Source organism: Sinocyclocheilus anshuiensis, unplaced genomic scaffold (genome assembly GCF_001515605.1).
Source record: "Sinocyclocheilus anshuiensis isolate Anshui unplaced genomic scaffold, SAMN03320099.WGS_v1.1 scaffold1079, whole genome shotgun sequence".
In the NCBI taxonomy this organism is placed as follows: Eukaryota; Metazoa; Chordata; class Actinopteri; order Cypriniformes; family Cyprinidae; genus Sinocyclocheilus; species Sinocyclocheilus anshuiensis.
Window position 1 is genome coordinate 144,572 of NW_015548207.1, and position 26,123 is coordinate 170,694.

Below are 26,123 nucleotides of genomic sequence, written 5' to 3' on the forward strand. Positions count from 1 at the left end.
GATACGCATCTACCCCACAACCCTAAACCTACCCATCGCGTAGCATATACACGCCAAAGTCCATTTTTGCATATCAATACCACGAGTTTTCGTTTTTATTTTGCGTACTATTTATACGCACTTTCGTGAGATCGGGTTGGTTTTGTCCCGCTCCCGCCCGCAAAAGCCCGCATAAAAGTAATCTATATGGAATTTTTTTCAACACATCAAAGAAGTTTACATTAAATGGTTCTGTAACATCTAAGATCCACAACATCCCAGTATAAATGCTCCCAATAAAATATTTGTTATTTAGGCTAAGCATCAACATTCACAAACCACTGTTATTTTTAACAGAAAAGCAAGAATGGGCTGCTGCGTGCATTTAACATAAAAGCAAGCATGGGCTGCGCGGGCTGCTGCTTGCATTGTTTGGCATGACAGAATGCGAGCAGCGCTTCTATCACTAAAAGCTGACATCTCAGTTCATCGTTATCTCATAAAGCTCTGTTATAACACAATACTACAGTTCACTTTTAAACTCAAAAATATATATTACAAAATCTACAATGTTATAATGCTACTTTAATATTTTGTTTTACGTCTTTGGGATAGCTGTCTGACGGCTAACGTTAAACGAAGAAAATAAATCCTCTCAACCAAAACAAAGCGGTGCAATTACGCACAAACGGAGCGGATCGTTCCACACGGAAAATTATTGTTCCTCTCCAAACAATTCGAAAACTTTATCTTTCTGGTGAAAATAGAGCGTAAAGTTTTATATTCCGCCACAACATCGAATCTTCTCATTCTCACGCGCAGACAATGGTGCCCAACGGCGCTTTGACGCGTTACCAAAAGATCACCCGCAAAATTCCTCAACATGGAGAAGCGTTCAGTAGATTTGCCAGACGGTTGATTTGGGTGAATGTGTAGGCTAGGCAGGGGATCCCTGTAGTGGAAGGAAGGAGAGAGTCAAAGCCACAGCTGTAGAAATAGCGCAGTTTTGCTTCGAATTGACCTGATTTAGCCTAAACAGCGACGCTACTGAAGTCACAGCTGCGCTGTAGAGATTAATTTCAAAGCTTTTTACAGAAGTCTTTACATTTTAGATTTTAAAGCCTTTCTATCTGTGTTAACGTCCTTTTCTTTTTCACCTCGATCTGTCCATTTTAGATGATCCATGTCTAGCGGGGGTGTTTGTGAGCTATTATTCATTTTGGAGGGAGATGCACAACCTGACCACATATATTCTTTACTCAGGCATGGTTTGACTGATTTTATATTTTATATAAAATCAGCTGTGTTAGTGCATTCAGTGTTTCAAACAGGTGAACAGCATCTCTTTCTGTATCCGTCTTCGTCTGAGAGACAAGAGAGAATATACAGCAATTTCAGAGCAATTTCACTGATTTGGACAATAATTTAACTCGAACCACCTTGATTATCTGTCTCAAACACACATCTTCTCTTCTCTTCGCCTCGCAACACTGAGGTTATTCTATCTGTTCAAGACAAAACTACCCTCACCAGAATTATTTCTATTCCGTTCAATTCAAGCCCTTCGTTCTATTATGTTCTCCTCTTTCATCTTGTCCTTCATGTGGTTTCATATTCATCATCAGAATTTTTCCCCCTTCAAATCCGTCTTGTAAGAAGGAGAACTCTGCCCCGAAGGCAGCTGGTTTTTGGCGGTGTGTGAAGAGCCTTATCAGACCACTTTCAAAATATGACAGCTTCAAAAAGTTCCCCTCTCTCTGTCTCCCTCGCCTGTCTCTGTTTAAATCCTCTTTTCTGTTGGACTCTTGTGCTGGAATTTTGCACCTTCCTCTGCATTCTGGGCAGAGCACCATGTTGTCTTTGTTTTATTTGAATCGTGCTCATTTGGGTCGTACATCCTTCTCAGATTAGTGCTGGACCGCTGCATGTAAGGGACAAATGCTGAAACATGCCAGACACCGCTGAATAAAGGGCCACATCTGAAATATGCACTATACAATGTATACCCTTTTTTTAATGAAAATAATTTGTACAAATATATTTATTTAAAAATGTATTTTTACATTTTGTAAATTGTATTTTAATCTCTTTTATTAAAAGTTTTTTATTTTGTTAGTGTTTTGTTAGTTATTTTTATTTTAAAAACATTTTTAATTGTATTTTTTCATTAAAACGTTATTTTCTGTTTTCATATTTAATTCAAAACTATATTTTAATTTTATTATTAAACATATTTAAGTTTTTTAATGTTTATTAAAATTTTTATTTATTTATATTTTCATTAAAATTTTATTTGTCATGTTTTTATATATATTTGTTTTAATATATATTTGTCAATTGTATTTTTATATTTTCAATTAAAAACAGTATTTTTATGTTTTAATTGTATTTTTTTATATTTTTACTAAAATAGTATTGTAATATAGTATTTTTATATAGTCTGTAAAATAGTGTGCAGTATGCAACGCTAAATATTTTCTAGCCAAAACATTGCTGTGTAAGTTACACACTGCAAAAATAGTAGCAAAATTCCTTGTTAGTGTACTGCCACTTGTGAGCCAAAAAGAGAGAGAGAGAAACGGAACCACTTTAATAAGGCAATTTGTATTTGTAAAAGGAAATGTATGTTGATGAAAATGTGTGCCTGCATGTGTGTGGGAACACATCCCTGCACTCAATAACCTTTTGCTTCCACTAGGGAAAGGATGTGTAAGAATCCTTTCATATTAAACCAGAAACTGAACAGAAATGTGTGAAGTGAAATAACATTCATATGAAAATTGCAAAGCGTCAACAATGGAGTATGTCAAGTGAATGATTCATTTTTTGAAATAGTTTCTGAAATGTTTGCATGAGACGGTACCTGAATATATTTTTCCCCTTCAGTGATCTTCACAAAAGTGTTGTTATGGTAACCAGCAAAAACTGTTTCTAAAGATCTGAGTCGAATTTTCAACTTCACGCTGGACTTGCTTTATTACTTTTTTGGGGTTACTTAATAAATATTCAGGGTTGTGTTTGCAACCCCACAGAAATGAAAAATCACAAATGACGTCTATATAATATCTCAGGTGTTGCTCTTCAACTACAAGGAGATTAAATGATGAGCACATGGACAGTCTCATGCTTCTTAGATGTTTCTTCTAAAAATAACACCTGTAGAATTTCAGAAAGATCTCAAAGTGTGCTCAGATTTGTCAAGGTACCAGAGTCTGCAATCAAAAGTCAGAGATCTCACTATGAACTACTAATAACTGATTTAATCTCATTTTGTTTCTTAAAGAAATTTTAGGAGAAACATCTAAAATGAACTGGATACTTACATGAAATCTCCATTACACCTGAACTACAAAAGAGCAGCATTTTCATGTTTTTTTAAATTATTAATTTGATGCTGATATTCTCACTCTGCAGGAAAAGAAACAAGAATGAGATCTCTTTAACATTTCCGTTGTTGCTTTTCAACTGCAAGGAGATTCAATGTAGGGCAAATAGAGAATTTAGTGTAAGTTTTCTGCTTCTTGGATGTTTCTCTTAAGAATAACACCTATAGAGTGTCAGAAAAATCTCAAGATTTGTCAAGGTACCAAAGTCTGCAACCAAAAGTCAGAGATCTCGCTAGGAACTCATGAACACATTTCCCATCAATTAATGTGATCTATTTCTATTTCTCCAAAGGAATTTTAGTAGAAACATCTAAAACAAAATGGATATCTCATAAGCTACAAAAGAGCAGCTTCTGAGCAATAACATTTTCTGTTTTATTCCTAATTTGATGCTGATTTTCTCACTCAGCAGGGAACAAAAACATGAATGATCTCTTTAATATCTCAGTTGCTTCTCATAGATTGAAATGAGATTAAACGGAGAGAAAACTGAGAACTCCACATAACTTTCATGCGTCTTAGATGTTTCTTCTAAGAAAACCCACCTCTAGTGTTTCAGAAAAATCTCAAACTGTGCTCAGACTTGTCAAAGTACCAATGTCTGCAGTCAAAAGTGAGAGATCTCACTATGAACTCATAAAACTGATTTGATCTATTTTTGTTTCTCCAAAAAGGATTTTCAGAAGAAACATCTCAAAATGAAGTGGATACTTAAATGAGATCTCAATTATATCTCCTGAGCTACAAAAGAGCAGCTTCTGACCAATAACGTTTTCATTCTTTATTCCTAATTCGGTGCTGATTTTCACACTCTTGTGGGGAACAAAACATGAATGAGGTATCTTTAATATCTCAGTTGCTTCTCAAAAATTGCATGAAGTTCTTCCAAGAGTGAATCATCTGAGCTGTTGTCCATGTCAATTTTAAAGCTCTCCACTCATACTGTACGTCAACAATTTTATTTTTCCTGAGGACTTTAATGCATAAAACAAAGCTGATACTTACAGAGAACTTCTTTAAGTCTCCTGAGCACTAAAACAGCAACCTATGAGCAATAAAATGCTCCTCAGTGGTGTTCAGTGTGCCAAGAGAAAGCCTGGGAGGAGAGATTGACTTCAATGTAATTTTAGCCCTCAAATGTGAATAATCTATTAAATTAAATAGAACTGGTTTACATTTAGGAAAAACTGAAGATATTCAAACTTTAAGATGACCCACAGGAAAATTTTATTAGCATTTTATGAGATCTCTTACCATGCAAAGGTGCAAGTGTGCACAATCTGCTTGACTTAGAATCACCCAAGTGCTCACTGTCCATTTCCATAGCAACAAACCCACCAAAAATGGCCCAGTTCCTTCAGTCCTTTACTGTAAACAGCGCAGGAAGCTTATCTGAAATGCACAGGCACACTTTGAAGACATGCACACTGATCAGAAACTACCAAATATACAGGAGGAGAATTTCAGAGTTTCAGAGATTAAAGGCATTTCCATGTTTTGCATATCTGATTGTAACATACATGAAAAAAGAAGACATACAGCTTTGTGCAAATTTGTTCAAGTAATGGATTCATGTTAAGGATCTGTTCTGAGACGCCCTCTAAGCACACTGCGCACAGAATGATGGGATGTCCGTAAATGGGGTTGTAATTTCCTGTGAAATGTGTAATTATGCTTTCGCAGAACTTGTCAAGACGGTTACCTGTTAAGAGTAGGAGGGAGATTAATATATAAGAGTGTTTCTTCATGCTGAAAGGAAGTGAGAGAGGAATAGAATTTGATGAATAGAGAGAAAGAATGAGAGCTTAGTTTCCTTCAGTGATTTTTCAGCAAATGTCTTTTATTTCTACAGTCTGTAAATTTTGTCCTTGTCTTATGACATTCATCAAGGAACATTGGATATCCACTATGTATTGTGAAGAAAAGACTGAATTTTTGGACCATTAAGTACTTGTATCAATGTTCTTTTTGAATAGGTTTTTTATTATTATTATACATTTTTGTAGAGTTCTGTAGTTTCAGAAAGATCTCATGCTTTGTTACTTATTAGGTACTAGAGTCTACAACCAAAAGTCAGAGATCTCACTATGAACTACTAATAACTGATTTAATCTAATTTTGTTCCCCAAAGAAATTTTCGGAGAAACATCTAAAATGAAGTGGATACTTACATGAAATCTCCATTACACCTGAACTACAAAAGAGCAGCATTTTCATGTTTTTTAATTTTTTTATTTCGATGCTGATTTTCTCACTCTGCAGGAAAAGAAACAAGAATGAGATCCACTGTATTTGTGAAGAAAAGATTGAATTCTTGGACCATTACGTACTTTTCATAGTAGCCTATCAATGTTCTTTTTGAATAGATTTTTTTTTTCAAAAGCACTTCTGTTCAGTTGAATTTTTCTCAAAGGAGCAGCACTTCAGCTTGAATTTTCTGTCAAAGCATGAATATACGTTCAAACTGGCGTCATTTTAAGCCCAAAATTCAGTCCTAAACAGATTCCAAAGTACATATTCATTAATAGTTTACTCATTGAGTTCAACCAAGACGTGACATTCCACTGAAGAAAGTTCCTTGTGGTTTTGGTATGAGTTATGAATGTTAACAAATCCCTTCAGAAATCAGCCGGTATGGTGTTATAGCTACTTTTAAAGCGAATTTTGCTCTGTTATGTTTTATTGGTTTCACAAGATTGACTTTAATCGTCATATTTAAAGGACAAACCAAATCAGCTTTTGAACTGCAAGTTCATTTAAAGTCCAATAGATGGCAGAATACGCCAACACTTCGTAATCTACCCCAAAATCTGTCAAAATCAACATTAAATGGATAGTTCACCTCAAAATCATTCTGTTAAGGTTTACTCACCCATACATAGTTACAGGTCCGTATGACTTTCTTTCAAAAGGACAAATTCTGTAGAATGTCTTTTAACGACAATGAATGGTGACTGAAGATGTCACGTCCACAAAACCAACATAAAAGCAGTCCTTATAGCTATATTTCAAGTTTTCAAAAGTCATACGATAGCTTTGTGTGAGGAACAGACCGATATCTAGGCCTACGTCATATTCTCTGATAATCTTCCCCTCAAGTGGGCGGTTGACCGTTGAACTTGAAACCGGACTAGTGAGTTGAACTCGACAACACGGGTTAATTCACTTTTAAAGAGTTATTCGTTGCAGAGATTAGACTCAAATGAATCTTTCATTCACAAATCAGCCACTTTTCTAATGTAAGCTTAGGAACGGTTCATGACACAATCGATATAGTGTTAAAAATTCGCCTGAGTAACACTTTTATTATTGTGAATTTATCATTTTGAGGCATTTTCTCAGTCACTTGATTTTTCCTTTCTCTTTGGAGTGTTACAAGCTCTTGGTGCATAAAAAAGATCTGTAAAGTTGCAAAGACTAAAGTCTCAAATCCAAAGAGATATTCTTTATCATATTTTTAACAACATCATATGACCCCTTTAAAACATTTCTCATTTAGTTTTGGCGTCCAAAACATTTAGTAAGATTAAGATTAGTTATGTTATTTGTATCAATTGATAAAATAATTTAACTAATTAAACACACACACACACGCACACGCTTACGCTTTTCAATCACATAGGTAAAATCGCCACGCTCCCTGAGGTCTCCTGTGCGTCTCGACGCTCTTTGTGTTCAATGTGATCAGACAGCGAAACGAAACACACCGACCGTTGTCAGGTGCCTGGAACCACACCGACGCCGATCACAGCGCAAACATCGGCTTTTCTACAGCGTTTAACATTCATATCACCACCTTAAATCTTTAATCAGGTTAGTGTTTGTTTGGTTTACCTACTAAAAGCGTACGAAATGAAAGCAGGGCGCGTTTGGTGCGTTGCAGTCCACTGCGGAACACGCGCATATGTGTTATACGTCTTTATTTGTGTTATTTATACACTAAAATCTATCGATCACAAACGCATTAGGTGTTTAATCTTTGATTTGATTATAAATTTACAAATAAGCCTTACTGCAACATAATGTGGCTCTTCTGTCTTAAAGTAATGGTAATACAGGCGTACTTTGATGTAGACCGTGGTACTGACATTGTACTCCAAGGTACTTTCAAGAATACCATGGTACTACAAAGGTACCTGTTTAAAAACCCATGGTAGTACATGATATTATGTCCAAACCATGTTACATGTCAGTGCTTTTTAGATCAGGCTATACCATTAGAATGCCATGGTAAATGTATCAAAACAAGTTGTACTTTTTTGTACATATACAAACAGGTACTCTTCTATTAGCATGTTTTTGACACGTACTGTCAAAAAACATGTTATTTTTTTAGTTATCTCGTGTAAATACCATGGTAATAGGTATTTACGAGTTAAATACCATGGTAATAGGTATTTCCATGGAACTAAATAATTATCATAATATGATAATAATTTAGCTCCATGAAAGTACACCCCTCAAGGGGTGTACTCACTTCTGTGAGATACTGTATGTTAAAATGTAATGACATTACAGTGTGATACCATCATTTTACCATAGTACAACCACAGTACTTCTTTAAAAGTGTATTACAGAGTAACCTGAGGTTAAGTGTCTTTGTCAAGGGTACAGTCACTACAGTGGCGATAGGATCAGCCTTATGGGGTTCAAACCTACAACCTTTGGATTGCCAGCCTAGGCCTTTAACCATTAAGCTACATTAGAATTTGGAATATTAGTGTAGTTATTTAAAATGGTTTAATTTTGGAGTAGTTTGGTGTAGTGGTTAAAATGCTGAGGTGATAAAGAGAAGGTTTTGGGGTTGAGTCCCAAAAGTGCCAGTTGATGAAGCCTTTTTAGACCACAGTTCAGAATGTAATGCATTAAAGAGGTTTTTAAGTTGTCATATTGTCAGTTATGAAGAATAACTGGCTCTTCTGCGTCATATATCACTGTCTATGGGCACTGCATAATTTGATAATGTGTGCAGTGTTTTATAAACGTAACATTGATGCGTTTAGTCTTCTGTCCCGCCACAGAAAGTCCGACAGTAATCTGGTTCATTTCAAACAAAGTCAGTATATGTTTGGTTCGCTTCAAAGTTGCCGTTCAACTTTCATTATTAGTGCATACTTTTCAATACTTTTTATTGCTGTTCAGATACAAAGTGACATTTTTTCTGTGACAGATTCAGTTGATGGCTATTAATTATACCATCTCATTCATGTGCACAGTGGCATGAAATTTAATATGTGACAAAAATTTTAATGCCTAAGGTTAAGGGTTTGTTCAAATCCTTAGCTGTAATTGCGCGCAACAGTAATTGCTAGCCGCAGCTTGCCTCAGAACACAAAATTCCCTGATGTTAAAACTGAACTGACTTCACAGGATGGAGAAACACCAATAACTAGCACAACGTCCATGTTGTAACAGGCTCAGAAATGTCCTGTGTGTTTTGAAGTGTTTTATTTGCCACATATATCTTTATAACGTCCTGTTCATGGGCTGCGCTTGATCTCATGTGTGATGGTCTGTAAATAGACCGTCAGTTCAGTGTAAATCAAGAGTCTAATCTGTGGTATCAATGAATAGCTGTTGACCTTGGCCATTCGTTTCAAGTCGATTGCCCCCGCTTCGATTACACTGGCTACTTTTCCACCCTGTTTTACTGTAAGCTTTCTTTATGTTCATACCTCTTGAACTTGTATAAGAGAAGCTTTATGTGAGTTAATTTGTGGAATGGATGTGGGTTGCGTTGGGTTGGTGAAACGAAGCAGTGGTTGTGAATGATATAAATAGTAACTCTCTTCCAGGTAACAGAAGATAGTCTGTTTCACCAGTTCAGGAGGTTTGATGTGTTTTAAGTGAGCAAATGACATTCAATAAGAATTATTCATTTATGAGATTTACCTGGTTTTTAACGGCAACTTGTTTTGATGGATTTCACTGTGGGCATTGACATGAGACTGTCAGTCGGCTTTTATGTTGATGTCTAGATTAAGTTGAGCTGACGTTTATTGACATTGTCTTGAAAACCTGAGCAACAGCAAAACGTTTGCACAGGGAAACACCTCTTACATTTTTTCTTTTCAGAACCTGTTTTAAGAAAAATTGCTTTGGTACAGTTAAAGGGATAGTTCAGCCAAAAATGAAGATTTACTCTCAGGCCACCCAGTATTTAGATGAGTTTGTTTCTTCATCAGCACAGATTTGGAGAAATTTAGCATTACATCACTTGCTCACCAATGGATCCTCTGCAGTGAATGGGTGCCGTCAGAATGAGACGTCCTCTATTCATAATATTGCTTTCTCCAGTAAAAAAGGTGTCTAGTCTGAATCAAGAGAGAAATATGCACAAATTAAGCACTGTTTGCAAGCAAAAGGAGTTTTAAACAAATATGTCAGTGGATTTTGATGTGAGACGACAATAGGGGATGGACTTTTTCACTGCAGGAAGTAGTGTTGTCAAAAGACCCGGTATTTCGGTACCAAGTCGGTACTAAAAAAATGAAACCGTTACGGTACCAGGTTTTCTTAAGCACCGGTACCCGGTCAACCCGGTTCTTGATGCGCTATCAGACAGTTATCCTCTTCCAGTGTTGCCAAGTCGCCGCGGGTTGTTTTTCATGTCCGCGGGTTGAAAAACGACCCCATTAACGTGATATTTAGCCCCTGGAATGCGAATTACCAGGGGAACCCCGCCAAAACACACGTATTTTATCCTCGGAATGCGATTTTTAACAGGGGACCCCTCGAAACGCGATTGGGCGGGTTTTGTTGTGAAAACCTGGCAACCTCTTCTGTTTAACGTTATTAATAAAAATGTTGTTCAATTAGCATGTTTTTGTGTTTTGCTTTGGTACCGAAATTGGTACCGAGAACCGTGGATTTTCACTGGTATCGGTACCGAATACTGAAATTTTGGTACCGTGACAACACTAGCAGGAATCATTATTATGAATTATGCACACATATTTTGGCCAGAAGTTATGGTTTACTTTAAAGTATGGCTGTGCAAAAAAATCGAATGCGATTTTCAATCGCGTTCAAAATCGCAGGCGATTCATTGCCGGTTATGAACGCGATTTTTTTGTAGCTTGTCAGTGATCTACGGCTCTGTGTAGTAAATGCCGCTCCATCTGAAAGCACGTGCTGGAGATTTACTACTAATCACAGAACCGGCTTTACTGACGAGATGAGCATGAAAATCGCATTTTATTTTTTTGCACAGCCCTAGTTTAAAGTTAAAACGCCTTAATGGTGGGTTTGTTTCTTACAAACATGCAGCTTTTCTGGAGTCATGTGGATTGCTTGTGGATTATTGTGATGTTTTTATCAGCTGTTTTGATGCTTATTCTGGCGGCACCCATTCACTGCAGAGGATCCATTGGTGAGCAAGTGATGTAATGTTAAATTTCTCCAAATCTGTTCAAGCTCCTCTACATCTTGGATGGCCTGAGGATGAATACATTTTCAGCAAATTTTAATTTTTGGGTGAACTATTCCCCTAAGACTAGCCTACCTGTCCCAAAATGCATTTCTGTGGCAGTTACGTTTGAAAGCTGGAAGCGGTATCTTAAAAAACGCCTGAAGATGTCAATTTTAATTATGTAATGACTTCTGAACATATTTTTAGGACACTAACATTCACACATTCAGAATATTTCCGCAAGAGAATTGCTCTGACAGCAGGCCTCAGTGGGGGTACTATCTTCTGCGTGTGTAGGAAAAGGCCCTTTTTGACCTTAAAGTTCCCCTGAAGTGCCTTGAAACACGCAGCATTATTCTATGTGGTGACGTAATTTCAACTGAAACAGGAAGAGAGGGCGGGACATATCGAGCAGCCCCACCCCCTTTTTAAATTAGCCAATAGCGTTTTGTTTATATCTGCATGGGTCAGAGGGGAGCCGTTGAGCTCGGTAAAGCCGTATTTGACAGCCACAGTCTAATAGATTACCCCCTAGATTCAATATGAAACTCTTAGTAAAACAAAATAGTGGTCATAATCATGCTGAGGCTGTGTAGTTGTAAAAGTTTTTAATATATGCCTATTTATAGTGCAGGGGGTGGGCGCTTCGGATTCTAGAGAGCGTTTGATTGGTCAGAAGATTTGATGAGAAGATGAAGTACGATGTGACGTCAAAAAAATCGTTGAGCCGTTTTGGCAGAAGTGACAAACTGCAAGCTTTGAATGCTTATTTCTTCTAAATGCGAATTTTGTCACTGTTTTGGAGCACACTGCCTTATAGATAACCTTAAGACTAACATATTGATACTAACACCCAAAAAAATGTAATTTTGATTTCATGGGGACTTTAACAGCAGTAAATTTCATTATGTGCATCTAAGTGTGATGTTTAAGTACAAATACAGTGTAATTAGTTTTGTGGTGCCATACTGTGCAAACACTGTCTACTTACACAGATGCTATCAGGAATAAGTATTATAGCAATGTTTATTCAGTGAACATGAAAGAAAAAGTGTTTGGAAGTGGTGAAATGAATATTTTTGCAGTTGGAAATTGTACTTCCATTGTGTGCTTCTCAGCAGTCGAAATCAAATTAAAATGTTGGGAAAAATTGTACATAGCCTAGTTTTATTATAAAATTTCGTTAAGATAATAATAATAATATTAATAATGTGATATTCACGGTTACTTGTGATGTTTAAAGGGTTAGTTCACCCAAAAATTTTGAAGACCTTCGTTCATCTTTGGAACACAATTTAAGATATTTTGATGAAATCTGAGGGCTCTCTGACCCTCCCATAGACAGCAAGGTAACTACCACATTCAAGGTCCAGAAAAGTACCAAGATGATCGACAAAGTAGTCCGTGTGACATCAGTGGTCAATAAAACAAAAATAACGACTGTATTCCACATTTTCGTCTCTACTGTGTCACTTGTGGACGCGCGTTCAAGACAGTACCATGACGCGAGCGTGTGGCGGTGCCAGCGCTGACCCAGGTCTGGCGTGATGACGTCATTACGCCGGATCTGGGTCAGCGCCGCCACACACTCGTGTCATGATACTGTCGTGAACGCGCGTCCACTAGTGACGCAGTACAGACGAGAATGTGGAATATTTTTGTTTTCTTTGTGCAAAAAAGTATTCTCGTAGCTTCGTAACTTTACAGTTGAACCACTTGAATCACACGGGAATGTGGTAGTTACCTTGCTGTCTATGGGAGGGTCAGAGAGCCCTCAGATTTAATCCAAAATATCTTAATTTGTGTTCCGAAGATGAACGAAGGTCTTACGGGTTTGGAACAACACAAGGGCGAGTAATTAATGACAGAATTTTCATTTTTGGGTGAACTAACCCTTTAAGTGCAAACTGACACAACTGCAAAACTATTTTAACAGATAATATCGAGAATATTTACTATAGTTGTCAATATTTACTTGAGAGACATTTGGTTTTAGTTTAAATGAATCCTTAGAGCTAGAATCTGTAGCATTTAGTAATTCCATTAAGTGCTTCTCAGCAGTCGGTGTGATCAAATTAAGAAGACTGGAAGAAATGTACATATTTTTATTATAGAATTTCATCAAGATGTGGGCAGAGTTTTTGTCATTTGAGTAGCAATAGCACCTATCATGTGCAAATTTAATCAGGCCGGATACGTTTACTGTCAGTTCGTGGGTGTGTTAACTGCCCAAGTTAACCTGAAATTCTCTCAGCCCAACTGATTAATCTTTTTCAATGTTGTCAGTACAGTACAATAACCTCTTTGACCAACTCCTGGTGAAAACGCTAGTGCCTATGGTAAATTATTCATCAGCATTTTCCATAGCTGTCCTATGGTTATGTAAGTTTCCGAGGGAACGGACACTTTCTCTATGAATGCTGTTCCACACTATTTCAGGCACTCGCGCCCTGCAGGGTTCCTCTGAAGTGCAGGAGTTGTAGTTTTGTTTAGTTGGAAACTGGCATTTCAGTTTTGATTCCAAGACGCAACAAATAGAACATTTACTTCAGTTTGCTAGCTAGGCACAATGATTCAATTTAAAGTCTTAAGAAGAATAAACTAAAAGTTCGGCCTTTTGTTTGCCATTACATACAGTGGGTACGGAAAGTATTCAGACCCCCTTCAATTTTTCACTCTTTGTTATATTGCAGCCATTTGCTAAAATCATTTAAGTAAATTTTTTTTCCTCATTAATCGATCAGTTAGCCCGATAGTTATGATATAATTTGAGTAATCAAAGTTTCCTGTGTAAAATTTCATTTTTGGATACGTCCAAGTGTGCATTACTGTGCAGCTTCGATAAGTTTTAGTGTAATCATAATGTAATGTCAATTCTGTCAGAGGCGATTTATGCCCTCATAGCCTTCTGCTTGATATAAGATAACACTGCTTAGTTTAAGATAGCACTAGATGTTTGCTTATCTCAAGGTAGTGTGTACAAAGGTCAAAAGTTCTCACAATATTATCTTCTCCTCTCAAGAGATCCTCCCCTTTCAGAAAGAACATTTGCAATCTGTAATTAAGCATGATACATTATAATAATTACAAATGAATTGCTTAGAAAAATTTGATTGTAATTATACTTTATCGTGGAATAAACAATAATAATAATAATAGAGTTTCCTCTCTGATACTTGAAATGACCTAAGCCTGAGCTACTAGTCATTTATAAAATTAAGTAGTTTTGTTCATATCTACACTGTAAAAAAAAATTCTGTAGTTTTTACAAAATAATTTTGGCAGCTGTGGTTGCCAGAATAATTTTGTAAAAAATACAGAAAAACAGTAAACACATTTACGGCCAAAAACTGTCAATTTTACAGTATAAATCTGTAATTTACAAACAAGAAAATTTGAATGTAAATCAGTAAATTCAACAATGCACACTGCTATTAAAATCTGTTTTGTACCTTTAACATACTGACAACCACCATAATAATGCAGGTGGTAAAAGAGAAAGCCACATGAAGAATCAAAGCTCATCACAAGTAGCTTCGCCACAAGCAGAAGTATATACTAATATATAGAAGGTGCACAGAGTCATTCATGCAAACACAAAACACCATCATGGTAACACACATGATACTTAAATAATGCATTAAACTTTCATTAAACAACAGAAGATGTAACATAAAGCCCAAATATACATAACTAATAACAAAAACTATTTAAAAAACATGATTATTTAAACAAAATACTTTCAAATGTGGAGTGTCATGCAGGGAATTCTGGGAATATCAGTTTACAGTTTTTGACTTTAAATTATACATTGATTTGTTATTTTTACTTCTAAAAACTGTAAAATTAACAGCATTTTACTGCAAAATTACATGAAATATCTGGTTAGATATTTTACCGTTTTTCCCTGTATATAGTACGGGAACTTACTGTTAACCTATTAACATTTTTTTTCCGTAGCGTTTTTACAAAATTTTACAGTTAAAATTACACTTATTTTTTACAGTGTATTAGTACATTTCTCATAAAGTTACTTTTTAGCAAGACTTCATACAATTTACTCTAGTTTGTTGCAGAACAATTACAAAACATACTACATTAGTCTTTGTCCTATATTACATTATTAATCCTGTTTATGTTTTTATCAACAGTACTTTGTAGTACTGCTTGAACAGATTTAGAAATTGTGGATAATGGAACAGGCCATCCAGGGTGTAGCATTACATCACTTGCTCATCAATGGATCCTCTGCAGTGAATGGGTGCCGTCAGAATGAGAGTCCAAACAGCTGATAAAAAATATCACAGTAATCCACACCACTCCAGTCCATCAGTTAACATCTTTTGAAGTGAAAAGCTGAGTGTTTGTAAGAAAGAAACCAATCATTAAGACTTTTTCAACTTCAAACTGTTGCCTCCAGCTAAAATATGAGTCCTCTATCTGTAATATTGCTTTCTTCAGTGAAAAAATGTCTGAATCAGGAGAAAATATGCACAGATCAAGTACCGTTTACAAGCAAAAACAGCTCTAAACAAATATATTGGTGGATTTTGATGTGAGAGGACAACAGGGGATGGATTTTTTTCACCGGAGGAAGTGTTTATATGGATTATGGGCTCATATTGTGGCAGGAAGTGACGGTTTAAAGTTAAAATGCCTTGATGGATTTGTTTCTTTCAAATATGTAGGCTAGTTTTTCACTTCATAAGACGTTAATTGATGGACTGGAGTGGTGTGAGTGGATTTTTTTATCAGCTGTTTGGACTCTCATTCTGACGGCACCCATTCACTGCAGAGGATCAATTGGTGAGCAAGTGATGTAATGCTAAATTTCTCCAAATCTGATGAAGAAACGAGCTCATCTACGCCGGGGATGGCCTGAGGCCAAAAATGGTCATTTCTTGGTTAAAAAACACCCTTTACAATAGTAAAGCATTTTAAAAGTGCAAAGATTAACTGTTACACCCACTCTTAATACTGACACAATACAGATAAAAGGGTGTAACTTTCTTATGGATAATTTTAGCAGCAAATTACGTAATCTATGAAATTTCTGGGCCACTGGTCATTGTTTAGTTATTATGTGATATGAATGATATGAGTATGCCATATTTGCATGTGTGTGTTGTGTCCAGGGGGTTGTTAAAATACCAGTATCAGGTTTAATAAGATTTGTTAACCTAATGGAAAATCACGTCTTGACCTAGTTTCTTTGTGGTTATGTGGCATCTTTTGCTTGCCGGTTTACTGCTTTGTACTTCAAGTGTGGATTTGTAGATTTTCCGTTTGTGTGATTCATATTGAAGTGTTTAATAATTGTAGCTAATAGGGATGCTCCGATCGATCGGCCGGAGATCGGTATCGGCCGATAATCACATTTTATGACTCGATCGGTACTCACTACACTTGGCCGATCTCACGAACCGATTTGATGACGTCAACGTGTGACGATGTACATGATACGTGGGGAGTGGGGACATAAAATGATTTGGCGCTGGTGTGGAAATGCTATGACGTTTCGAGAAACAATTAAATATTTGCTATTTGTCGTGTATGTTTTGCATGATGATATGATGAATAGATGGTTAATTTTTAACAGCAGATTCAGTGACATTAGAGCTGATCTGCGCCTCACTGCACGTGTCTGCGGCGCGTTACGGCTCCACGGCTACCGGAGTTCTGACGATTTGTGCTACACGCTCCGATTGTGCTACTCCCATTAAAAAGATAGGTAGCGAAAAATGCTACCTATCAGATTGTGCTACCAGCATCTTATTCATGTGGTTTGAGGCTTTTTTAAATGTCCATACCTACCCCTACCCTTAACCTACCCGTCCACACCTACCCTTACCCTAAACGTACCCTTAAAACAATGCAAATATATTTTTGCTAGCACAATCTGATAGGTAGCATGTTTCGTCGGTACACTGGAGCTGATCGCGGCCGCTCTAGTCAGTGCTTGTTTTTATGAGCCAACCGCGGCATGTTTCTGAAGCAGCTCTCTACGCTGCTTGGCTAAAAATAGTATTTTGTGAGTTGTCACAGCGTGGAGGACGGAACAAAACCTCGTCGGAGCCGTAAGGGATAACGGTAACATAATACGCTGATCGTGGGCTGCTTTTAAATGAACGTTTATTTATAAAACAAAATATCTTCTTTGGCCATATTAGCCTACTCAATAGCATTAACACAGGCTTTACTCCTTTCAAACTTTATCTGGAATGTCACCGTTTCTGTCACTGCAACTTCCCGATCAGGTGAACGAAAACACACACACACACACACGCACGAAATTGTCTGCCTCATGAAAAAAATTTTGTTAATATTTGCATCATTTATTATTTATTTTATCCAGCCGTGACCCACCCGCAAATAATCAGAATGCATTTTTTATTGCCCCACACATGGATTTGGAAAAGCAAAATATGTTTGCAGCGTAAATCAGACGGACTTAGTCAAAAAATGCTAATTAATTCTCTACCAGCAGGAGGTGCTTTAAAGCGGGAGAAACAGGTTTCCCCAGTAACTGCTGTACACAAAGCAGCGCTGAGCTCATAAACGCTGCTTTATCAGGCATATAACATGCAAGATTAAATGAAAACGTGCTTATGTTTATTCAGCGAAGCCTTTTGGAAAATCAGTCAGTTTTGATATTGTGGTGAGCGCCACACATACATAAATGTATGGGAAATACATACCACAGCACAACCACCTGAGCCCAACTTCAGTCTACTCACCACCTTAACTTTAACTGTGTTTGTAGCTGGCGCCATAGCCAGACTGATAAACAAACACAGACTGGAAGTTAACTTCGGGCCAGGCGTGTGCGCCAGATGAAACAGTCTATATAAAGCTTGAAGCATCAGAATCGGTATCGGCCGATCACCATGACAAGAAATCGGTACTCCGTATCGGCTGCAAAAATCCTGATTGGAGCATCCCTAGTAGCTAAGATTAATTGATATTTTGTACAATAGTACATTGGGGAGATAGTGTGTGGGAGTTTAAGTGTGTGTCCAGCACGTCCGTTTGGCAAAGCAAGGCAGTTGTTGTCTGGGAAGGATTCCTTACCAGCATTGAACTTCAAAGTCTATTTTGTTGTATTTCATGATTGCGTTAAGATCAAACACAGCCCTTTGCTCTCTTTTCTTTTTGCGTTTCATTAGACATTTGCGACCACTTGTGAATAATTGACTTTTGAATTCTTCTGCCTAAAGTGGGAAATATGTGTCGGCAAACTCTGGAATCGTGAACAGTGCCTGGCTGAGGGAGTTTCATAGCATCCTGCTTCTGTAGAACCTGAGCACACTTTGCCAGACAATGTCAATGACGTTCGTACATAATTTCTATATATGTAAATTTTACACCCATTTGGATTGTTAGAGGAAAGCATTGTTTGTCAGAATGTGAATATGCAAAGCAAATAGTTTTTAAAAATGTATTGGCTGAGGTGTCACATTATATAGTTATAATATCATGCTTTTATGCAGCGCTTTATTGTCACACTTACACTGTCTGAGGAACAATGGAGACAAGGAGTATAATAAACAGTCTTTTTAATTCACGAAACACTGGGGTAATCCAACACAGGAGCGAGGAATGACACATGTACAGACGAAGTAGATCCGACAGGGGAGAAACGCAAAGACAGGAGCTTAAATGCTTGGGATAATTTCATAGGGCCCTAAACTTAGGTTAGCGACAATTTTATGCTAGAGACAATGCATTTATGCCAGCTACAATATCTACTATATATATGTTAAAGACAGTATCACATTACAATCAATATAACATTTATTCTTACTATAATCCCACATTTTAAACCTATTTAGGCTCTAAATTTTATCCTGTTACTGTTACTCAAGGGTGTGTCACAGTGGTTTTAATAAGGTTGTAAGAACTGCTTCACACCTCTGCCTCCAGTGGCTTATTGCTTTAACAACATTCATTAAACAACATAGTAAATATCAAAGGTCACATATAGTAGGTCAGAAAGGGCATTGAAGAGTTTCTAAAACTGGTTATTCTGGGATTATAGGGTCATCAAGGGTTCAACTACATCAGAAATTTCTGTAGTTATTGTGTGTCCTTTATGTGGCATCCCCTTCTGCTGGCTGTATTTAAATCTATGCCCAAATGCAAACAAGTATATTTGTGTTCATGTAAAATGACTATTTTGTCTTTTGTTCTCTGGAAGCCTGTCAGTCTAGGTTTGCTTTAACGTTTCCATCCTTTGCTTTGGCTCGATCTGCTCATTGAAATGCCATGGCACGGTCTGTTACGTCAGACACTGTTTAATCCCAAACAATGTGAAACGCCAGAGACCATATTGTGACCCTGGTGATGCAGTCATCCATTATGATGTCACAGCTGTAGTCACGTTGCCTGGCAGCACAGGTGGAAGAAAATAGTTTCCTTTGCATGCTTTGCAGCTAAGCCACTTCTGGACCTTGTCTGAGTTTTCTAGACTCTTCTGAGTGGTTGCTAGGGTCATTTGAGTGGTTGCTACTTGCTAGAGTCATCTTGCTGGGCCATTTCTGGGGTCTTTTGAGTCTTTACTAGGACATTTTGGGTAATTATCTGGGTCTTCTGAGCAGATGTTAGGGCACGTGAGTGGTTTCTAGTAGGGCTGCACGATAAATCGCATGTGATATTTAATGCGCATCTTCTTAGTAAAGCCGGTTCTGTAATCAGCGGTAAATCTCCATCACGTGCGTGCTTTCACACGGAGCAGCATTTACTACACAGAGCCGTTGTTCACTGACAAGCTGCGCAAAACCACGATCATATATGATCTTTTAGGGAAACTGCTATCTTTTAGATCATTACTAGGACCTTCTGGGTAGTTACTGGGGTCCTCTGAGTGTTGCTAGGGTCAATTGAGTGGTTGCTAGGGTCATCTGGGTAATTTCTTGGGTCTTTTGGGTGGTTGCTAGGGCCATTTGTGTCTTTTCTAGAGTCTTTTGGTTTTGGGTGGTTACTAGGACCTCTGGGTGGGTGCTGGGCTCTTCTGAGTGTTGCTAGGGTCATCTAGGTCTTTTGGGTGGTTGCTAGGACCTTCTGGGTGGTTGCTGGGGTCAACTGGGTGGTTGTTAGGGTCAAATGAGCGGTTGCTAGGGTCATCTGGGTAATTTCTTGGGTCTTTTGCATGGTTGCCACTAGGGTTGGGTACCGAAACCCGGTACCAATATGGCACCGGTACCTATGTAACCGGTATGTACTTGAACCGAATCCGAACACAGATTTCGGTGCCTCATTTCGGTGCCATGCCTGAGCGATCGATTGAAATATTTGTCCTCTGGTTCTCCGAAACGGACGTAAGAAGCATCATCACTGGCACCGCACGTGAAAAATAATTTCCTGACTGAGAAAATGCACGTGAACTCAAGTCGGAAAGCTCTAATGATACAAATCCAACACATCTTTGTAGTAACGAGAGTGTCCATGTTGTTTTCACTTTCTGACTTAAGATTAAACTTTCATGGACTTCTACATTAACTGTTCCCTCCTGGTGGATTGACCTGCCCAGCTCAATCCAAGCAGCTGAGTCCTTAATATTTTCAAGAAACGGCTGAAAACACATCTCTTTCATCTTCATTTGACCCTCTAACTCTAGCACTCTCTATTCTAATGCTACTTCTAATTTTATCTGCTTGTTTTTTTTTATTAAAAAACTTGACACTCTAACATTTGCACTCTCTATTCTATTTCTATTCTAATGGCCAGTCCATCATTTTTGGGGGATTTTTTATTTATTTATTTTCTAATAAGTATCGGTTCAGGCACAGTTTAGGCACCAGAACCGTTTTAAAAGTATCGATTTGGCACCGGTATCGAAAAAAGCCCAAACGATACCCAACCCTAGTTGCCACCCAGGGCCATCTGAATTTATTGGGTCTTTTGGCTGGTTACTAGGTTTCTGGCTTATTTTTTGTCTGTTTTGGGTTTATGCTAAGGTGTTCTAAGTGTTGCTAGGGTCAAGTGGGTGGTTGCTAGGGTCATCTGGCAATTTCTTGGTTCTTTTGGGTGGTTCCTAATATGGTAATCTGTGGCATGTCTAAGGGCTTTTTGGTGGTTACTATGGTCTTCTGGGTAGTTGCTTAAAGGCCCAAATCTCTTTAGATTTTTTTCCCATTTTATTGTCTGCCAATTAAAAAACTGTACTGCAAAAATGTCACCTGAAAATAACGTCTTAATGTCTTCTTTGTCGTTTAATTGTGTAAGATTAATTGTTTTTTTCCCTAATTTTGACGCTTCCTGTTCTTTCCAGTGTCTTCATTGTGATGGCGCATCCGGTGGGTGTGTCTCTGGTTTGATTGACAGCTTGTGCTAAAAGGAATGGACTACAATGAGTAGAGACCACGCCCCTCAAACATCATGAAGCTCAACTCATCCTGAATCGCACACACTTCACACAATCACACAAACGAACTTCCTCGCCATGGGCTCTGTGTACCTGTGGAAGTTGTCCTCCCAAAAGCTGGGATTCTTCCTGGTGAGTTTTGGCTTCATTTGGGGGATGATGCTGCTTCATTTCACCATCCAGCAGAGGGTGACACACGAAAGTAGCGCTCAACTACGTATGCAAATATTGGACCTCAGCAAGCGATATATCAAAGCCCTCGCTGAGGAGAACCAGAGCGTGATGGACGGACCCTACGTAGGCACCATGACTGCATACGGTGAGTCCTTGTGTACCAAAATATTTGCTTTTACTGTTTGGGGTTTGGGTTACAGTTAGGGTGGTAGGTTTATGGTTGAATAAGGGTTCAGGGTTCAACATATGTTCAGTTTGACTGGATTTATGGATCCTGAATTCTTGATTTGTCTTTTATAATGTTCATTCTGCATTCATGCCTGCAATCCCAACATCACAATATTCGCAAAACAGCTAAAAATCATTCATTCTTGATGTTTCCATGTAAATTTCGACCACATAGTTTCAAAGTTGGCATCTCATCATTTGACTGGATTTATGATTCTTTATTCCTTGCAATTGCTGTCATTTTCCTTTTAAGGTTTATGTTTTAAGACAAAATAAACTTGCAAGTAATGTTGAATCTGCATTGATGCCTGCAAATCCAGCATCGCAGTATTCGCAAAATGACTAAAAATCATCCATTCTTGTTGTTTCAATGTAAATTTCGACAGCATAGTTTCATGGTTGACATCTCAATCTATTCGACTGGATTTATGGCTCTGGATTTTGTTGTTTTCCCCCTTAATTGTACGTGTTAAAATAAAATAAAAAACAAAAAAATTAAATTAAATGAAATAAAACAACCGTGCAAACAATGTTGAATCTGCATTGATTCCTGCAATCATAACGTCGCAATATTGCAATATTCGCAAAATGTCTAAAAATCATGCTTGCTTGGTGTTTTTAAATGTAATTTTCGACCACAATGTTTTCGAGTTTACACCTCATTATTTGTCTGGATTTATGACTCTTGATTTTGTTTATTTTTTCCCCTCAAATTTACGTTTTAAGATTAAATAAAACAAACTTGCAAACAATGTTAAATCTGTGTTGATTCCTGCAATCATAACATCACAATATTCACAAAACGACTAAAAATCGTGCTTGCTTGGTGTTTAAATGCCATGTTAATCTTGCGTACCTGTAGAGTAGTATTGCATCCTTCATATCTCCAAAGAGTCTTTAGTTTTATCAGATTTATAAAAGAAAGATACAGCTTTACGATTCGCTCCGAAAACCGCTGAGCTCCTGGAGACGTGCCGTGGGCGAAGCTGAAGAGTTGCAAGCATGTTCGTGTTGTTTACATTATATGCATTTACGTGCCGATTGCCAACAAAACACACAAAAAAACACTGTATCCACTGTTCACTAGGGATGTAACGATTCACTCAACTCACGGTTCGATTCGATTCACGATTTTGATTTCACGATTCGATTCGATTCACAATTATTATTATTATTTTTAACAAAATGAAGATGCTGCATACATGCAACATGAGCAGTTTTTAAACTAAATAAGATTGTATAATTTGTACAATTGTATAACAGAATGGTTTGACTTCAGTTTTGTGAAACTATAAATAAAAATATCTGCATGAAACAGCAGAGCTGAATGAGATGCAGATTCACTCTCTGCCAGCAGGTGGCGCTTAAAGCATTTCGTGGTTTCCGCTGTAAACAAAGCAGCGCTAAACTTATGAACTTTAATATGCATTATACAGAGGCAAGATGAAAAGTACCATCTAAACTTTTCTAAAGACAGTAAGTTCCCCTCAGACATGCATTCATATAAACTCCTACACCTAAATTAATCGCGATTTGTTTAGCATCTCAACCGATTTGAATCATCACATATTTGAATCGATTTTCAACCGGCATCCCTACTGTTCACGTAACGCTGGGTTCTTTGGGAAGCTGAACAAGGTTATCTTTCCCTCACATCCAAAAACACACTTCTTTGAAGACATTGTTCTCGAGCAAGTCCTGTGCAGCGCTGCCAACGACTTCCATAACCCAAATGAAGCACGTTGATGGGGGCACTCTTGCTCTGGTTGATGTGTGCGCTCGCTCTTCTGCGAGAAGTGCCCATATAAGGATTTCCATACTTGAAAACAACTTTCAGAAACTTATTCAAATCCAGCAGGAGTGCATTTGGCACAGAAATACTCCGTCATACGTCCAACTCGTGTTTTTAAACTTTGGCCATGTTTAGCATGAGAATCCAACTCTTTAACCGTGTAAATAACTCAGAATGCAATGCCCTTTAAATGTACATTTTGACCACAAAGTTTTTTTTTAAAGTTTACATCTCATCATTCGTCTGGATTTATGACTCTTGATTTCGCTTTAGTTTTTTTCCCCTTAAATTTGTGTTTTATGATAGTTGAATCTGCATTGATTCCTGTAAATGCAACATTGCAACATTTGCAAAAACTCATCCATTCTTGATGCTTCCATGTAAATTTTGACCACATAGTTTCATAGTTGACATCTAATCATTCGATTGGATTTATGGCTCTTGATTCCTTGGTATTGTTTTCATTTGCCTTCCAAATTGACATTTTAAAGTGCCCCTATTATGGGTAATGAAAGGTTCATATTTTGGTTTTGGGAGTCCCCAACAACAGGTTGACATGCATGCAAGGTCAAAAACACTTTCATTGTCTTATAATATGCATTTATTTTTACCTTACTTGCTCAACGACTCCCAAACGATTCGCTCAACGATTCATTTTTTCAAACCCCTCCTTTGCGTGACGCTAATCTGCGGTGATTGGTCAGATTGGTCTCATTTTCATTTCATCATGTCTGTAATGCCTGATAAAGCAATGTTTGTGAGCGCAGTGCTGCTTTTGTGTACAGCGTTACCGGGGAAACCGCTATTTTTATTGCTCCAAAAGCGGCACCTAGTGGCAAAGAATGAATCTGCATTTTCATTCAGACCAACAGGAAAAGACCAACAAGTGGGCGGGCAATATGCTAATGTTTCATGTTGATGTCAACATGAAACAGCTTGGGATTCGTTTTAAAAACTACTCGTTTCAATGATTCAGTGGACTTTTGAGAGACAATAACTTTATACACAGTGCACTTTCAGATTTAAAACTTTGCAGGATGTTTTCATTCACTTAGAGCTGTTACACACTGCATGAAAGGTAATTTTCAAAAATCCATAATGGGGCACTTTAAGATGAAATTAAACAAACTTGCAAATAATGTTGAATCCGCATCAATTCCTGCAAGAGAACATCGCAATATTGCAGTATTCGCAAAACGACTGAAAATTATCCATTCTTGATGTTTCAATGTAAATGTTGACTACATCGTTTCGTTGCTGACATCATCATACGACTAGATTTATGACTCTTGATTTATTGTTATTGCTTCTGTTTTCCTCTCAAATCTTCTCCATTCTTAATGTTTCAATGTAAATTTCAACCACATTTCATAGTTGACATTATTTGCATATAATGTTGATCTGCATTGATTGCTGCAATCGCAACATTTCAGAATGATTAAAAATCATAAATTCTTGATGTTTTTATGTCAATTTTGATCACATGGTTTTGTACTTGACATCGTACGTCACTCTACATCGTCAGTCGCAGCCGAAATGGAACAAGTTTTCTAGTTCACTTTTTGTCCACTGCTTGCAGTAGAAGTTCTGAATGTTTTCTGCTCAAATGCAGCTCCATAAACAACCTGCAACCTTTGAATACATTTGAGGATGGTGTGAGGAATAGAGAGCCGTACTGTGAAGAAAAGCTGCAGGAATCCAAAAAACTGTGGGAGATGGAACACTGCAGTTGTGCAATTTGCATCCAGCAGTCAGTTTGAAGTCCGTTTTTCATATCAGCTGCATAAATCGACATGACCGCTGCAGCACTACGCCTTATATCTCACCTCCTCTGGCTTTGTCTTTCCTGGCACTGTTTTCTTCCACTGCATGTTTTAACCTATATTTAGCTCCCATGATGGCCTGAGGCTGCAGCTGAGAAGCAGTGCCATGCAGAAATCGCATTTGTGATCAGCTGCAACCATAACAGGCAATGTTTAGAGAGACATCGTCATCGTTCTTAAACAGAAGAAAGCCACGACGGTGTCTGTTTTAGTCTTTCTTTCAGCACAGCCGTCGATAACTTATTCATGCCACTAATAGAGCTGCTCCATTGGGCAAGAGGCCTCATTACGGCCCACGGATGACTATCGATCCAGAAGCAAAGACACACACCATGCAGCCTTTTGCAAACAATACACCCATCGTTTCCACTGCTAAACTGCTTCTTTTATGGGTGAAGTTGCAATTTGTTGATGTTTATCAAGTTCAAGAAGATTCCAGAGGCGTGTGGTGCAATTAAGCACCTGTGACTTTTGGGTTTCTTGTAGGAGAATTGAGCCCAATAGCATGCAGGTGAAATGTTAATGCTAATTAAAGGCCTATGCTTTTAGAGGAAACTCAACCGCAATGAGGAAGTACTTTGTTTCCTCAAGGCAGGGATTTCGACAGGGAGATTGGGGTGGTGTTGCAGAGGGTGCAAAGTTTATTGTATGATCTCAAAATTCCTATATTATATTAATATTATTATATTAGTGTTTAAGTTAAGTTTTAAAAAAGTAATAATTTAATAACACTGTTAAACAGTCTTGTGGTCCAAGAATTATTGTTTGTTCTCAACATTTTTTGCAAAACATATATAAAATAATAATAAAATAAAGTAGGCCTATCCATTGAACAAAAATATATTAATGCAAATAATGCAATAACTAAAAAAAGAAAAGAAAAAAAAAATACTATATTTATATTAGGGCTGTGCGATTAATCGAAATCAAATCGAAATCGCGATTTGAGACGTTGCGATTTCCTAAT

The 26,123-nt window shown here is 37.5% G+C and overlaps 1 protein-coding gene across 1 annotated transcript in view; it reads left to right on the forward strand.

The window, feature by feature from the left end:
* The first annotated feature begins 7,032 nt into the window (after window positions 1-7,032).
* LOC107653587 (alpha-1,6-mannosylglycoprotein 6-beta-N-acetylglucosaminyltransferase A-like) overlaps window positions 7,033-26,123 on the forward strand; it is a 93,126-nt gene continuing 74,035 nt past the window's right edge. Inside the window, exons 1-2 of the mRNA XM_016440328.1 lie at window positions 7,033-7,178; window positions 21,047-21,458. Coding sequence (XP_016295814.1) covers window positions 21,218-21,458 — 241 coding nt within the window. The 5' untranslated portion in view covers window positions 7,033-7,178; window positions 21,047-21,217. The remainder of the gene's footprint in view (window positions 7,179-21,046; window positions 21,459-26,123) is intronic.